General features: G+C 38.0%; 1 protein-coding gene across 3 annotated transcripts in view; it reads right to left on the reverse strand.

Annotated features, from left to right (window-relative positions):
• Positions 1-18,014, reverse strand: part of Zc3h12c (zinc finger CCCH-type containing 12C) — a 56,959-nt gene that overhangs the window by 13,477 nt on the left and 25,468 nt on the right. For all 3 annotated transcript variants that reach the window (XM_029543124.1, XM_021206362.2, XM_021206363.2), the window contains exons 2-3: positions 16,058-16,809; positions 46-185 (exon numbers count right to left, since the gene is read on the reverse strand). In XM_029543124.1, coding sequence (XP_029398984.1) covers positions 46-185; positions 16,058-16,809 — 892 coding nt within the window. The remainder of the gene's footprint in view (positions 1-45; positions 186-16,057; positions 16,810-18,014) is intronic.

Consider the following 18,014-nt stretch of genomic DNA (forward strand, 5'->3'; position numbering starts at 1 on the left):
AAGGAGTAGCTGTGTGTGAGGAGCAGCTGTGTGTGAGGAGCTCACCTGTGATAAGGGCGTCAGGTCTGGACTGTTCTTTTCTCCAAGCAGGAACAAAGACCGTGATATCTTTGTGGCCTCTTTCCAAAAACCAATCTACCGCCAATTTTATTCCTCGGCAGGAGAATACTTCTTTGTTTCCATGGCTGAAAAAAAATTGTATTTAGAAAACTTAAAGCACAACGAAACCCAAATTCAAGTTTATAAACATAAATAGTCACATATTTATAATAGTAAGAAACTTGAAATTTAATGTAAAGCTACATAACTAAGAAAAATCAAAGCAGTTGACTTCGATTAATTAAAAAAATCAGAATCTGTGTGGAAAAAAAGAAAATGGCAATACTGTGGACAATAAAGAAAGATGAGTTTTAAATGTTAACTACAAAGGTTAACTAATCAAAAAGATGCAACTTCTTTTTGTTAGTGATAGGGTAAATAGAAAATGTTCAACAGGAAATTTTTCACTAAAAATAGAGAAACATCACACACAGACACAGGTATACACACACACACACACACACATACACACACACACACACACACACACACACACACACACACACACTCAAGCACTACATGCCCTACCCTGAGCTCTGCTCCACACCACTGTGTTGGACAAGATGAATGATGACCACAGGGCATTCAGAACTGGAGCAGTGGTGTCGTTGCACCCACCGTTAGCATTAACCTGGTGCCAACTCGGCTTTGTCCTAGCAATTAAACAAGACACATTCTAATGTTTTTAAAGAAAAAGTTTTCTGCTTTGGATACACTATGTTTGTTGCCTTTTACAGTATGAACACCAAAGGCTTCATTTCTTATGTATTTCTTCTTGGAACAAAGGAAAGCACAGTAAAGCAGGGAAATGCTTTGCTAACTTTTAGCTTGTATCAGCTATTAGGCATGTTAATATGCTGTCCTAGCTGGAAGAACTAGACCCTTCTAATGTATGGAAATCAATTTAGAATAAATTAGAAATAAAATCTACTTGCTTTGAAGATGTTGAAGGCTATGTTGAAATACAACTGTAGACTGCATATTGTCCACAGCCAAGGCTAGAGGTCAAACAGATGTACTGAAATGTTCAGAGGATGAAGTAAGGCAGAGTCTGAGGCCACATTTCCTAGGTAAGATGGGCTGCCTGACAGCCAACTAATACAACAGCAAAATGTACAATGTGATGTTAGGTTTCATGGGAAATACTGACATTTCATCATTCTTCTAAAAAAAAAAATCTAGAAAAATCCCATTATCTCTGGAGAGAATATATACAGCAAGTATTGCTAAATACACCCTACTTGCTAAACCTTAACTACATTGTTACTTTGATTTAATGGTTTGGGATCTATTGTATTATGCTTTGCTAGTAATCTGCATTATCTGGCAATCTGAGAATCACCAATGTAATTGCTTCTTGGCGTTCTCAAGCCTGGCCTGTCTAAGCTTTTTCTTTCTGGTGCTTCATTTGGCAAGAATTGTTATACTCACTCAAGAAAGTAAGATTATCAATAAAAAACTTAGACAGTAGATTATTTACAGTCATACGACACAAATTCTAGAGGTGCCAGAAGAGGAAACTAGCCCACAAACACAGTTGGGCTAATAAATCATCTGTCTCATTCTCCTCTGCTCCCCATCCATAAGCTTCTTAGGGAGAAGACAGACAAGAGGATGAAGGTTAGCCATAGGAAGGGCAGGCAGTTATAAAGTCTGCATTTCTGAGCAGTGAACCCACATCTGTGCCTAATCTTCTCTGAGAAGAAATAATTCTCCACTTCACTTGTTTATGTAGCTACATGAAGTTTTCTGTTACTTGCACTTGAACATATCCTTAACTTCTCTAGGCATACTATAAACCAAAGAAAACTGGCATCGCCCTATTACTTCTAGGAAAAAAATGTAACTTGTAGGCAAAACATTATTAGGGATTTAAAAGCTATTACAAAGAAGAACATACATAGGAAACTTCAGTAATTATGGATTCTGTCTCTAGTAAGATAGAACAACACAGGATTACTAGAAGAAATGAGCAAATTCACATTCATACTAATTCACACTTAAGTGACACAGAAGAAAGGAACAATCACTTGACCCCTGATCTAATGGACACATATGATCCTGTAATATTAAAGGAGGACATCTTTTCAAGAGCACATGGAAACTAGATGAACAGTCACTTTCCAGAAGAGGTAACCCAAATGACCAATACACATGAAAATGCAAATTAAGTAAAAATGCAAATTAAAGCCGAAATGAGATACCATTTCACACCCATCAGATGGGTAAAAATAAAATCTGCAAACACCAGATGTTGCCAAGAATGTATGAAAATAGGAACTCATAAATTACAGGTGGGAATGTAAATTGATGTAACTATTTGGGAGAAGAATTTGGTAATATTATAAAGTTGAAATTGCACTTTCTTTAAAACATAGTAATTCTACATCCGGGTACACTAAAACTCTACAGTAACCTAAAGCTGAAAATAATGCAGTTAGTCATTGGCTTCTCTCCTCTGACCAGTCTTATATTTCAAGTAGACATAAGCTAATGCTCCTACCTTTGTAAGAGGTGTAAAAAATAAAAGGCAAGTGGGATTGTGTAGGTTAAGTCCCTGAATGTCCATGATGTTCTGATCCAAACTCCATCTGATCAGGCCAAAAATGAATGTCGTCAGTAGAGTGTTGAGATTCAAACAGGACACCTTTACCCTCCTCCATCCTAAGAATTAGGGACCACTGTAGACTATGGGGAGAAAAGATCTAAATAGCTAGAGGCCTAGCAAAATGCTATCTTCTGAACATGGCAGGATTCATGGGCTCATAGCAGCAGCGCAGAGTCTGTCTGCACAAGAGCAAGCCAGTCAACATTCTAGCAAGGAGGAGTAAAGGGCTCCTGATTCCCACCCTGAGCAGCTACTGATAGCTGATGGCTTCTTGTGGGGAGGAAGAGTTGGTTTTCTTTACGTGTGGCTCTAGTAGGTTAACTGTGCTCCAGTGGATGGCTCCACACTCCTCAGTGTATCAGAAGCACAAACTGGACTTACTGGGTTATCAGAAACAAAAACGAACAAGAAACTGGAAGAGGAAAGAAGATGGGGCTAGGCCTCAGAGGAAGGAGCAGAGGAAGCCCTGAATGAGGGAAGATATGCTGCTGACATGGGCACAGATGTCAAGGATGTCGTAGCTCAGGTCTATGGGAAATGGAGGGAAAGCCTTTCTTGGTGGTGGTGGTGTATTTGAGTGCTGATACTAACAGTGTGTATAGAAAATGTCTATAATAGCTCCCATATTTACAGTCCAAAGACTGATCCCCTGCAGAGACTGTTCCTACTGGGAGGTTAGCTAAACCTGTCTCCTTGATCCAGTTATATACCATAAACTCTGCCTCCTTGTTTATCTGTATGTAATAACCCCAACTTCTTATTCAATTGTATGCAATAACCCTGCTTCGCTGTTCAACTCTAGAACAAACACTCTGTGCTCTGGGGTAATATACTTTCTCTATCAGAGACTCAGGCCACCCAAATCTAGCTTTTATTGTGTCTGTTTTTCTTCAGTCTCTTGTGGCCCCTGGTCAAGTCCATCCCTGGAGCAGTGCTTGATATGGCAAAAATATAATGTATGAAACTATCAAAGAATTAAGAAAAATGCAATGTTAAAGATGAATGGTCACTAAACAGTCCTCAATGCCTTTAGATAGAAGTCCCCATTAGCATCCTAGTCTTAGAATCACCTAGTAACAGATGGCCACCAGGCGGCTCCAAATTGCAGATGGAACGCAGAGGAAAAGTGTTGGGAAATGAACTAAAAGTTTCTATACTGAGACAAGTAGCAAGATATGACGACTCATGTAGAATAGAAAGATCAGCTGAGGGGTTGCTGATGGAGAATGAAATAGAGTAATTCTGACAAAACATTACAAAAAGCAGGATCTAAAAGTGTACTGTAGCTACAGATACAAATCAACTGCTTGCTGATTACTAAAGCACTACATTTCTAATTATTCATGCAAAGAACAGGAAATTTACTATAGCTTTGTAAGCATTAATGAACTCTATGTGTGCATTCAGAGTGTGTTCCCACTCAATTAAAAAAAGCTGACCCTATATTTATAATGTAAATTTATAATGTAAATTTTCTTTATGTATCAATTTCTTTTTATTTTAATACTTCAGTAATAAGTATAGTTGGCATCTCTTATGATGCAACCCTTATATTAGGGGAATATTTTGGAAGATTTATAGCCATCTTGGATTAAGTAGGACCATGAATATTTACTAAGAGCACCTCTTCCCCAACTATTTTGGTTTAGTGGGATTGAATTTCCAGGGAAAATTCCAACCCCCCCACACTGCAAATACTGAGTTTCTATGGAGCAAAATGGGTAAGCTTAAGATCCCATTGGACCCACCACTTAGAGGTTAGTATGAAAAGCCCAGATGTCGCTCTTATAAAAGAAGGCTCATTTTATTGTTATGTTTGGAGCTGAATACTTAAGAGAATTCTACTTTGCAGTGGCCAGAGCTCATCTGAAGTAAACAATGTATTTACAGAGATTCTTAGATAAACTCCATCCAAAACAAAAATAATTGTATCTCTGTAAATTATTGAATTTCTCAGAGAATAGAAAGGATGATCTAGGGACTGAGTGAAGCAAGCAGAGGTCATTCAGGTTCCTGCCTGCTTGGCTGTTGGTTCTCTTGATTCTACCCCTTATTCTTTGTTTGCCTCCTTATAAGCCCTAAAAAAGTATGGTGGATAGACCGACATTTGCGTTGGCTTTAGAGTGTGTGGATAACTAGCCCTTCAAACGGAGAGAACTGAAGCCTTATCAGATCACTCTTACATGAGTTCATTTTCTCAGACTGCCCTAAGGTGAACATTCAGAACACAGCTAGGAAAGAAGGACTGTAGAGTCTGACACTGTAAATCAGAGACTGTTCTAGAGATGAAGATGCTGGTTGGCAGGCGGTTTCCCTGGTAACCTGAACAAGAGGACCCAGAAGGAATCAAAACACCAAACAAGCCTACTACCCTGGAGCTCCAGCGACTCAAATGTCCTTTTTCTTTTTGGGAGAGACTCTCTGATTTAGCTCTGGTTGTACTGGAACTTACCATGTAGACCAGGATGGCCTGGAACTCACAGAGATGAGCTTGTCTTTGCCTCCTGAGTACTGGGGTTAAAGGCATGCCCATAATATAGGGCTCTTAAATATCTTCATGATGATCCAAGAATATCAGGAATATCAGGTACATTAAGAGTTCACACACCTTATTTCCCAGATGACATTACTCACCTTAAAAGTTAAGTTTCCAGTACTCTGGAAAAACTTGTAAAAACGTACCAAAGTGCTTTGTGGCATATTTTAAGCTTATAGCTGTATGCATGAAGATGCTACATGCAGTGGATTTGCCTGACCAGCGGGACAGGAAAGGCAGAGGTGAAGGATAACCCTCTTTATAAGGCTGTGTCATGGTCCCGGGAAGCTATCACCCCCAACAGCTCTATCTGCCCCCGTGCTGACAGCAGCCCTGGAAACTCTTCTGTAGGAGGTGGCCTGGGGGACACTGCAGTGCTGCTTTATCTCTCCTGGAGCCTTACCAGTGTCACTGGGAGCTGCTTCAAATGAATGAGAATAGACTTCGGAATGGATTAAAATGGCCACTTCCTCTTTTCTACTTCTACTGGACTTTCTGGACACTTACTAGAAATTCAAACATCAGAGGAAAGGGAAAACATGGAGCACGGTAAAGAAGGTAAAGGAACCTAAGTTGCAACCTTGTCTGGTTGGTTAAGTCTGTATAGGGGATGCTGGGGAAATGGATATAGCTCAGTTGGTAGAATAATTGCTTAGTATATATATGAAGCCCTGGTTTGACAATCAGCACCCCCAAAAGAACACCCTAAAAGAAACACACATCTATTTATACACACAAACCAGGCAACAAAACTTTTTCTAGGGCCACTATCAAGAAGAGACTTTTAATAAAAAGTCATTAGGCCAACATAGCATGAAGCCAGGGCACTGACAAAAAGGAAGCCAGGAGGACACAGGATGTAGCTCAACCCTAAAGCTGGCTGCCTTCAGATGACTCACCCTTCAGGAAAGAGGCAGAGAGCAACTGGCAAACAAGCAAAGCAAGCTATAGGTAGGACAGCGACTCTCAGAGTTGGATAGGAAACAACCTCATGCCTGATGTGCTTTTTGCCTTCATCTGTCTCTGTTTTTCTCATGAATACTGAAGGCAAAAGCTCTGCAATAAGAGAAATAACTAGTCACCTTCTCTTGCCAGCCTTCTATCGGTTCTTTCCTCTGAAGACCCTAACTAACTACATCCTGTGGAGAACTACTTATGCTCTTCTCTTGACTCTCAAGGCCATTACCCTGTGGGAAACAGACCTGCTGTGTCAAGCGAGAGCATCTACATTCTGAGGAAAAAAAGTCAACTGAGCTGCTGAATGCGTGTTCAACTCACTGATAGTGAATACTGACAATTGTCCATGCCATGTGACCAACTGAGACCAACATGGGACCAACACTGTCACATGGGAAGAAACCACTCACTTACTAGAACCAATGTGACTTCCTAAACAAATATACTAGAACATATTATAGACCTTGTGCAGGAAAGAAAGGTGAGATAAATTTGCAGACGAAGCTATAACTGTACCACTGACGTTGGGATGGTTGAGTCATATTACTTTTACAAGGGCCACCAAGTTGGTTTCAGATATGCATACACAACTCTCTATGCCTAGTTAATTAAAAAGAAGCAGGAGATATGATGGATACACATTATCTTGACTAATAAATATATTCTTTATAAGACTTTCACTATTTTAACTTCTCTGCAAGATCACTTTTTTTATAGATGTAAAAGTGATTAGCTGTAATTGGTTCATATTTACCACTGCAGTATATCTGAAAAACATATACATTTTATTTTTCTGTCTTCAGCATAGATGTAATTTCATGAGAAGTCAAACTTTGTTATTTATAATATTTTATATCATAGTTACCATTGGAGATTTAAAATCTACTTGCTTATTAATGCCATTAAACTACTTATGAGAGTTAACAGATTATTAAGTTACATTTAAAAAAATATAGAGGAAGATTCAGGAAACTACTTATTCAATTATAATTTGTGTAATTCAGAAAAAGGAGATGACAGATCAACCACTATCTGCCTTATCTAGTGAATGCAAGTCCCTTTATTATATCATCATAATAATAAGTAGGCTAGTCCAAGGGAAAGAAAGCTTATTTTAGAACCATAGTTCTCGTCTTCCAACAGAAGATACAAGCAGTTATGAAAAAGAACCTAAAATAGGATAAAGTCATCTACTAAGGAGACTACTGCTTCTTAATGATTTATATGGCAGTCACAGGCAAGAAAGAATCAAGTGTCATTTCCCAATTATAGATTACTTTATTACATAAAATTATATAAATATACTTATTGAATAAACATACTAACTACATGATAAAAGAAAAGCTATTCTTAAAAATCCTTTGTATAACATCTACAACATAATTATAAAAATTGTACCCAGAATGGCATGTTTTAAAATTTAAAATACAAATGGATTTTCAAGAGTAATATAGTAAAAAATAACAGTAGTCTCTGGAATGAAACATGTCTGCTTTTAAGCCACTTTTCTGTATGACCTTGGGCAAATTGTTATCTTGAACTTAATTTCCCATACTTCAAACCTTATGTGACTGAGAATCAAAAGAAGGCGATGCGCGTGCGGAGCCTGCCCGAGGGTCCAGCACACAGTGGTCCCTCAGTTTCTTACGAGCGCTCAGCCCTCAGGTTTGGAAAAGATACTTGGTTTAGAATGGAAAAAAAAAAAAAACGCTCTTTTTGTATATGGGTACACTGTCACTGTCTTCAGACACACCAGAAGAGGGCATCAGATCCCATTACAGATGGGTGTGAGCCACCATGTGGTTGCTGGAAATTGAACTCAGGACCATTGGAAGAGCAGTCAGTGCTCTTAACCGCTGAGCCATCTCTCCAGCCCCGGAAAAACAAAACTTTAATAGCTTCAATTTCACTATGCGGTATAAAAATTCTTAGATATGATGGTCTGAAGACATCACTAAGTGTTTTAATTTTCCAAAGAAACAAAAAAGGATCAAGGTAATCAGAGGACTCAAGGAGAAAACAACTGCTTTCTAGAATCCTCTATTTCTTTTATTTAATTAAAAACTTGACCTATTCATTTACTATATTCTAAAATGTTCCTTTATATGATAGTCTCCCTGAGATTATTAATTATGAATATACACAATGCCCCAGACTTTAATGGATCTTCATACCAGCCAACCATTGTGACAACTACACAGCAGAGCTGAGCAACAGTGTGCAGAATGAAAAACAGAGAGGACGAAAAGCCCTGTGGTCACGTAAGACCCATAATCTCTAGTACCAGAGGTCTTCATGGTTAGGTCTACATCACAGAAAACCAAGAGTTTACAGAATAATCCCAGAATAGTAGCAATATAATAGTGTTAAATATTTGATGAACAGTAAATTATTTAGATAAAGCCTAGTGTTCTCCAAATATTTGAATTCATTTTACTGATTTCTTCAATTTTAGAGTCATGTTAGACATATAAAAATGTATTTTAATTTTAAAGCAACCTAAAAAATGCCTTGAAAACCTTCATTGAAGCCATCTTTCAATGTTTAGTAATTTTTTAAAGAAAATGTATTTCATTTACACAGTGCTTTGGTAGTGTGAATTACTAGGACTTTCAACACAGAGCTAATGAACAATTTACTCTCTATTTTTGTAGTCCAGTTAGCTTTCACACTGTACTTGAGAACTTACAATTAATCTCATGTTGTAGACTTGGAAGCATCTGAAGATGTTTTTCCTGTAGAAGCAAAGGTTCCTGAGTTTTCTTCCCCAGGTGTGCCTGCTCTGTGGCTACCCTACAGGCCCTCAGCTGTCGCTCACCTCTGTTCCGATAGCAGCGAATCACTGAGAAACTCAGACTAGTTTTCTGGCTGCTATCACAGTAAACCCATGCTGCTACAGGTCATTCAAATCAATGTTTACACGCTGCTCTCCAGACAGAAACTCCACAGCGGGGCGTGGAGGCTCTTTTGGGGAAGGCCATAAAGTCCCACATACATTCAAACAGAATTCCACTTTGCAAGCAAGCAAGTTTTGCAAGATTATACTGATTCCAGGGAAAAGAAAAATTTGAAAAGTCACTGACTTAGGAAAATAAAAATATTCAGTCAAAATTGATTATGAATCTAGCAAGAGAGGTAGTACTGAGACCTACGGATTAGAAGAGAAAGAGAAGGAAGAAGGGGAGGAGGAAGAGGAGGAGGAGGAAGAGGAGGAGGAGGCGGCGACGGTTGTGGCAGCTCTTTATTTCACAAGGTCCATGTTTGAGGTGAGATTAGCATGCAAGTACACATCTCACTAATCTAGATCTGAGTGGGCCATGAGTTTAAAGATGACAAAGAAAACATCAGCTAAGAAAAAATAAACATGTAAATTAGTAAAAGTGTTCTCTACCCACATTTTGACAGTAATGCTGGTAAGTGAAGATCTTTGGTTAACTTTTACTAGTTTGCTATGCGTTAGGTCATGGTTTAAATAAACACATGTAAGGCAGGAGTACCACTGCTCTCTTATAATGTGTGACTATCAATGCCAAGTAGAATTATGTACTTAAAGGGACAGAGGTATTTTGGAGCATAATTAGGCTCTGTCTACACTGCTACAATTAAACAACAAAAATACATCCAACTTTACTCTATAAAAACAGAAAGAGAAATGGGGCACTGTCAACTAACTTGTAAGTAATACCAGTGATAACCTTGAGGGATATTATGCTGCCCTTGAACTCATGTTGTAAGTCGGACTTACAAGCATTTTACTGAGAGCCTGCCGAACAGAAATATGAGAATCACACATGTAATTTTAAGTAACCTAGCATACCAATATTACAAAAAGTAAAATGACTTGAAAACAATTTTATTATGCATTTTGGTTAACATAATTATATCAATATGTACTCAATATAAGTCAATGAAAAATTTACATATTATTTGTAATGAGCTTTGGAAATCTGTGTGTGCTTTACATTTTGGGTGCTCAATTCCACCTAGATATATTTTGAGTTCAATAGCCATAAGCTGCCAGTGCTACTATAATAGTGTGTCAGGAAGGTCTACTATACACGATTTTGTTGAGGAAGCCAAAACGTATCTGAATGAATTCTGGCCAATCTAATCAAAGCATCATGATTTTAATAATTGTAAGACAATACTAAACTTAAATAATAAACAGGCAACAGGAGGAGAACCTAACCCACCACTGAAGGTAAAGTTTAGCTTGGGCGAGATGGTGTTCACTACTGAAATTTAAGAATGCCCAAGCTCTTATAGGGTAGATTACATACATGAGAAAACGTGCACTTTAAAATCTTTCTACATGCCAACTTTGTTCTAATGGCAGTTGCTTTTCCAACAGAAGTCTTTGGGGGAGGCAGAATATAAACTGCTAAGCAAATAGTTGGATTTATTTTTGTTTTGGACCATTTCGTTGGCATGTCAAAGTACTGACTTTATCAGTGCATCTTCCTCTTCAGTTGTTCACAGTTCTGTACATATTTTTATCTCCGGTCTTAGCTCTCAAACACATTCTCTAAATTTCTTTATAGAATCACCCTTCCTAAAGACAAATCTATTACCCCATTCTTCCCTTGGTAAGATTGCCTCTGTGATTCTTCAGCACCAACAGAAGTAATACAAGGTAGAGCCTATTGGCACAAGTTTATGCTGGAGTATTAGGCAATAAAATATTGATTCCGATACTTGGCATAAACATGTACTAAGAAATTCTGGTCCACTTATCAGTCAGGAGTTTTATCCCAACCCAAAAACCTGAGTTCGCTGAGAAAGAGAGACTTGCACTGATGGGTGGGACTCAATCATTTGGTCATATTAAACAGAGGACAAGTGTCCCAGCTTTCCTTCCAAAGTGTGACAGAAAAATAGGTGCTCCAATGTATTGACAAGGCTCCCGGCTTCTTTTCTTATTTGTCATCTTTACTGTATATGAAATCTGAAAGAAGCTTAAGTAGCAGGTGGAGATCTACTTCATTTGAATGTCCTATGAGGAGGCCAGAGCAGCCGACTAAAGGAGACAGCCCTTTCTAGCAGCAGTGGCTTTCGCTCCTGACAGCTCACGCATTTTACTTTCTTAATGATGTGACGAGTCATCTAAACCTGAAAAAATTAAAATGTTGGATTTGTTTAAGGAAACACACTAGTTTAAACTAATGGGTATATATGGAGAGACAGCAATTTTATATTCCACTGCTGAGCTATCCCAAGTTTGGAATCACAAACTTTAAAGAAACAGGAATCATAACAACAAGAATTCTAGCAATTATGGTAGATATTATATTTTGTTTCCATGTCTTCAAGTGATGTATAAACTTCATGACCATGAAATATTACTATTAAGGAAAGAGGTCTATTTGCTGAATTAATAATATATGAAATAACTTAGCTGATTTTTAAAAAGAATTGATATTAGCTACAGGCATTTGTCAGAGCTTCTCAGACTAGCTCTACTAAATACAAATTATATTCTATTCCATACCCAGACAGCAAGCACTTCTTTGGTTCCCATCACTTTACAGGAAACTTAAAATAGTTTACCCTTTCTAGTTTTACGTACCATGTCTTGAAGATCCTACGCCTAGTTGGTAATGATGTAGCTATCTCAAATGCGGTAGACTAAGTTGAGTACTCATCTTTCAGTTTGTGGTACACTGTATTCAATTCCTATCATTGTAGAACATTAAAAACAACAGCCAACAGTTCAACACCACCAAAAGAAAACCATTAACCAAGCTAAAAGAGGAAGCATGTTCCCTAAAAGCAACAGAAAATCTCCACAATTTTGGGACCCATGATAGATATACATTCTGGAGACTCCTTTATGACACTGTGGAAACTGCCATTGAATGAGTGATCCAAATCAACACAGTTATTAAAATATATCATTTATAGCTCATAAGAACAACATGAGCCATTAAGTTACAATGGTTATAATGTGCATGAAGACCAGAGCAGATGGCATGTCAACATGGATGGGAAAAGGTTCCCAAGGCCACAGCCCTAGTAGAAGAACTATAGGCAGCAAGGCTTCTGAGGGAGGAATAAACAGTTTTCTTCAGGAACAAGTTCCCTGGTAGTTCACCTAAACGGTCATTCCTAACCCCCACACATAGGGTAACGATATTTAGACTCAGCAGATTGTGCATGCACGTGTGTATATTATATACATAAGTATATATAAAATAGTAATGATAATCATAGAATAAGAAAATATAAATTTGAGAGGGGGATGTTACTGGGGGAAAATGGGAGTAGGTAGAGGGGAGAGACGGATGGGAAAAATTATAAAACTTTAGTGTACAAAATTCTCAAAAAATGGTTCATGAATAAAAATAAATAAAGCTGGAATAAAAACTAAGTTTAAGCCCCCTCGGTATTTCAAACTGAGCCTAGGGACTCATTCATGGGACTCAAATCCTCTGCCCTAGGCCAAAGCCCCATTTTAATTGTCACTCTGTTCTTGGCTGAGAGAGGTTAGCTCTCTGAGGTAAGGGTACGTGTAATTTACTATTTATTACACATCGACCATTGGTAACAATTATTTCCCATCTTAATAAACAGTATTGGAAAATAAGACCTCCCCCTCCAAGAATCTGAAAATAGAGCCTGGAGACTTCAAACAATTGGAGAAAAATGAAAAGAGTATTACATAGAGAATTAAGTACCGTAAAGTCCACAGGGAAGCTGGGAGTTCAGTGGTAGCTTTCCTAACACGCATCAGGTCATGTTCAAGCCTTAGCAAACTCTGTGTTTTAATAAAGATGGTATTGCTGTTCTACTTTAAATCTGCATGTAAACATGACTGTGTATCAAGACTGTGGTTAGCATTTAACTGACAATGAAATATACTTTCTTACAGTCTGTCAGGAGATAAGAAAGATAATAAGATTTTATTCTAAACTAGTTCCATATTTACTCATCACATATAATCTATTACATGGGTAAATATATTAGATACAAAGTGAGTTTGCTAAGTTTAGCATGAGTATATAATTAATTTTAAAAGTCAAGGTTTTTAATATTTAATGGAGGCAACCTTCATCCATTTCTTACAGAAAATTTGGGGACCTGAAGTAAATAGGTATTTATAAATGATTTTGTAACTGCAAGTATAACTTATAAATGGCACAGTGTTTAAGTTCCCTATAAATTTTCATGAATTCTGACACTTTCAAAATTATAGACATGGTGAAATGTTTTATTGTGACTGAACGAATACTACTGCTATAATAAAAAAATTTTTTGTCAACTTGTTCTCTCCTAAAGTGCCTTCAGCACTTCAGTTTAAGTGTCAGATTACAAATACATGAAGAAGAGAAGCAATGGGTGTGCATGACCCTTTTATAGCAAGAGCTACAGAATGGAGCCCGAATTAGGTGCAGGCAGAGGTCTGTATAAAGCAGTTGTTTAAAATGATGTAATTATGCCATGTGTCTTGCATTAAAGCTTTTCAGAAGGTAATTTTTACCATGTTCTATTAAAACTCAACAAAATCTTTCCCAACTTTTCCTCCTTGCCTGCCCCTTTCTCTGTTAACCTTCTAGAGCAGTGGTTCTCAACCTTCCTAATGCTGCGACTTTTTAATGCAATTTTTCATGTTGTGGTGTTCCTAGCCATAAAATTATTTCATCACTACTTGGTAACTGGAATTTTGCTACTGTTATGAATCTTAATGTAAATATCTAATATGCAGGATACTTGATATGAGACCCCTATGAAAAACTCACTTGATCCCTCAAGGGGTTGTGGCCCACAGGTTGAGAACCAGTGCTCTTGCAGTCTAACTCAATTTCTTAATGTTCAGTAGCAGGACTTCTGACTGCAATAGTGCACAGCATTTTTGACAACTTCCTGGCTGTAATGACTTTTTTTTGGGGGGGGGGGCACCACACAGCATATTCTTTCCTGAAAGCCTTCTTCCTCCTCTTTTTTTTTTTCTTTTTTCTTTTCTTTTTGTCTCTTGGTTTTTCCAGCACTATGAGTATTTCTAACTTTAGTTCCTTTCATATTACCAACCGTGGGTCACCCCTTCCTTCTATGCACTGATCTCTAGATATCAGAACTGTTAATGCTGATTCTCAACAATGAATAACCATCAAAATAATGGCCCCACAAAGTATGGGGTACTGGGCTTTCCCTTGGCTTGACTGGATCACCCGACTCTTTAGCTGTACTTCTAAAGAACTCTGCTAATTCTGGCAGTGTCGCCATGACAACAGGTGTTTCCCCAAGGATGAACAACTGTCCTTACTACTTTCCTTGTTGCAAGTTCATGGCTCTTGGAACTATGTATTATCACCACGGTGATCATTTAGTACTTTGGGGTTATTGTAAGAAAAACTACCATTCTGCCATCAATTTTGGAAAAGATAAAATAGCAGAAGAACTCTTACTGAAAGACTTCTCAAAGCTGTATGCATGCTTCATACCTCCACGGCACCTGACAAGGATCTTTTCACCATTAGGATGCATTGTCTACATTAAAATTATCTCCTACCTACTTGCTGCACATCACTGATGAGTTGGTGTAAAACATTCTTCTATTTAATTACATTAATTAATTAATTTTTGAAATTTTATTTAATCTTTTTTTCCAACAGTCCAGATTTTATCCCCCTCATGGTCCACCCTCTGACTGTTCCCCATCCCATACCTCCTCCCCACACCCCTGTCTTCAATTATCTTTGGATTGCAAAGCATTTAAGGCTTTGTTGCAGTGTTAGGATTAACTCATGGAATTATACATACTAGGCAAGTGCACTACCTCTGAACTGCATCCCCATCCCTGTTAAAGCCTTATAAGATGTGACTAGAACCTTTGCCACATTCCCTCTTCTACTCTGTGATGAAGGGTGTACCTTTTGAAGTCAGACATATTGGTTTTGACTAACGTTCAGCCATGGTAGTATTTTAGGTCCCATAGATCAATTTGTTGATAAGTGAAAGAAAGATCCTGCTGCCTCCATCTGGAAGGGCTGCTCAGAAGAGTACAAGCTGGTCCTCCTCATACCTTATGTGGCCTTATGAGCACTTAACTATAACAATTCCAAATAGAGATACACTAGATCACATTCAAAGATCTCATTATCACAAGAATCATGCCAAATGTCTTATTAGTAACTTTCAAATTGGATCATGTAAAGTAACATGTAGTTTTCATTGTACCGCCACTGAAAATACTGCTAGGAAACAAACATCTCAACAACTTCTCTTGGCTAAGTGTCTTCAAGAAATGCTTTGATACCCAATAGATGAAGCATGAAGCTCTTGAAGATCTCACATCTTTTGTGTCCCTTCATTCTCAAATGACACTGTGGACAGTTAACTAGACTGGCTGAATTCAGACTCACTTTAAACTTTAGGGCATCAAATTCACTGGACTAAAATGTTTTCCTTTCCCTTCCCTCAGACCCTAAAGGGTTATGTTTGGATTAGTTCTTGAACAGGGCACAGAGCTGAACAGTGATACCTATGATTTGTTCTCAAACCAATGACCAGATTCTTATCTTCTAGAAGAACTGAGTTTTCCTAAGTTTTTTTATATATAAAAATAGATTATTTGACTAAAATTCTAGAATCGGTGAGTGGCATCATACAAGAGTCTTTTAAAACTCACTATCTAAGCTGGCAACATACTGATTTTTAAGCCATCACGGATTTAGTCAGAGTGTGAAAAAACTGATCTGAAAAGAGTATCTAAAGGATAGGAAACAAATGTTTTCTAAAAGCTGGTGTAGAGATATTTAGTAATATTGATTTTAATGACTATGAAGAAGAAAACATTTAACAACTGGAAATAACTTTCAAAGATTTAGGAATATCTTCAAGAAAGACTTTTTAAAACTTACCTCATTGCCACATTGCTGCCATCAATAACTACTGGTCTCAGATTCTCACCGTCATCTACTACAGCCTCTTGCATAGGCGATTCAGACCTCTGAGATTCCAGGGATGAGGTTTCTCGCATTACGCTGTTAATAGTACTAGCTGTTTGATCGGCTTCACTTTTATTTCCAAGTTTGACAAGTTCTCCCAGTATATCATTGATTAAAGCATCGGTACCAAGTTTGTTTAGCACAAGCTGAATCTGTTCTTCAGAATAACCTAACTTAAGTGCAAACTCCAGCTTTGTTTGGTATTCTCGAGCCACATCAGGGGGGTTCCTCACTTCCTTGGATGGAGTCTGGGACTCTTCTGGTTTAAAGTCTTGTAGAATGTCGCTGTGTTTTAGTAGGTGAGGCTCTAAGCAGGGAGAGCGACACAGCTGTCTGTGAGTCTTGGTTAATAAGCATGGCTCGACCGAGAGGCTACTCAGTTGTTCTGACTCATGATCAGAACTCGCGCTTCCCTCAGAGTCACCGGAGCTCGCATTCTCTTCAGATACCCCTTTTCCTTCCTTCCCCGCATTGACTGTATCCATTGTTGGTTTCTCTACCATAGGCCAAGTTACAGCTGCACTCATCTGTGGGTCAGTGCTCTCCATATAAAGGTGGCCAAGGTCATGCTCCAGGTGATCCTTCAGGCCCATGAAGCTGTTCCGTGCACTTGACTCCACTTTGCTGCTTTTCCTGTATTCTTGAATGCAAACCACCCCGTATTCCTAGGGGGAAAAATGTAAAATACTTAACATATCATATTTATTGTTTGAATCTTTCCTCAGTGATTAAGTCAGAAGGGCCAAACTACTGAATGGCTACTTTGTCTGTAGCCTTTCATCACTTACAGCAACCTTGCCAAGACTCCTACCATGAATCCCTCCCAGGCAACAAAGTAAACAGAAGGCCAAACTGGGTTTTTACAGATTTGTTTTCTCTTATCTGTCTGTCTGTCTGTCTGTCTGTCTGTCTGTCTGTCTGTCTCTCCCTCCCTCCCTCCCTCCCTCCCTCCCTTTCCTTCTCACCCCCTGCTCTCATGTAGCTATGTAGGTATGTAACAAAGAATAAGAAGTCATAAATTTGGAAAGAAGCCTGACACATGGAGTAGGAAGGAGGAGAGGGGAAGAGGTCATGACAGAAACATAGTAATCATATGTGAAAGCCTAAAGAAAAAGTTAATTTACATAGTTAAATGAAGGGGCACATATTCTAAAATGGCCAGAGAGGAATCCTTAGGTCAAGCATCCTGCCATCTGCCTATGAGTCCAGCAGCTAGGCCACTGACATATGAAGATGGTGTCTTTGAGATTAACTTGGGCTACAAAATGAGTTCCAATCCAGTCTGGGTTAGAGTACCTGTCTCAAGAAGAAGAAAAATGGCTAATTATCTTCCATTTTGAGATGAATATAATTTTTCATCAATAATTATGACTTTCTGCATACTGAACATTGTAGCAGAAGATACTTTTAAATATTATGATCCTTTATTAATTGGCAAAGATATACAGATTTTATTCTACATAAAATTTGAGGCAAACAGGCATACTATTCTATCGGTTTTGGATATTTTTTGATAGAAAGTATTTTTGTACTGCATCAGACTAATACTTGTTTATGGTCTTACCACCTTGAACTGACCTTGTCTGATCTCAGGTTAACAGTATACATGCATTTTGTTAAAAACTCATCTTTTCTTTGTTTTCCTTGTAGGAATATTCTTACTGTTTAAAATTTTTCTGCTGCTTTACTACTTTTCCTTAAGACCTACTGGAAATAATTTAATTCTCTACTACGGATAGGTCAGAAAAATAAGGCTATTTTCTCTTTCTACATCATTTTGAGGACTAAACAAAAAGCACGAGTTATTAAAGTAATTCTGATGTTCTACCATTAATTAACAAGTCAAGAGTAGCTAAACCTAAGGCTGTCA

The sequence above is a fragment of the Mus pahari genome, chromosome 10, assembly GCF_900095145.1.
Source record: "Mus pahari chromosome 10, PAHARI_EIJ_v1.1, whole genome shotgun sequence".
NCBI lineage: Eukaryota > Metazoa > Chordata > Mammalia > Rodentia > Muridae > Mus > Mus pahari.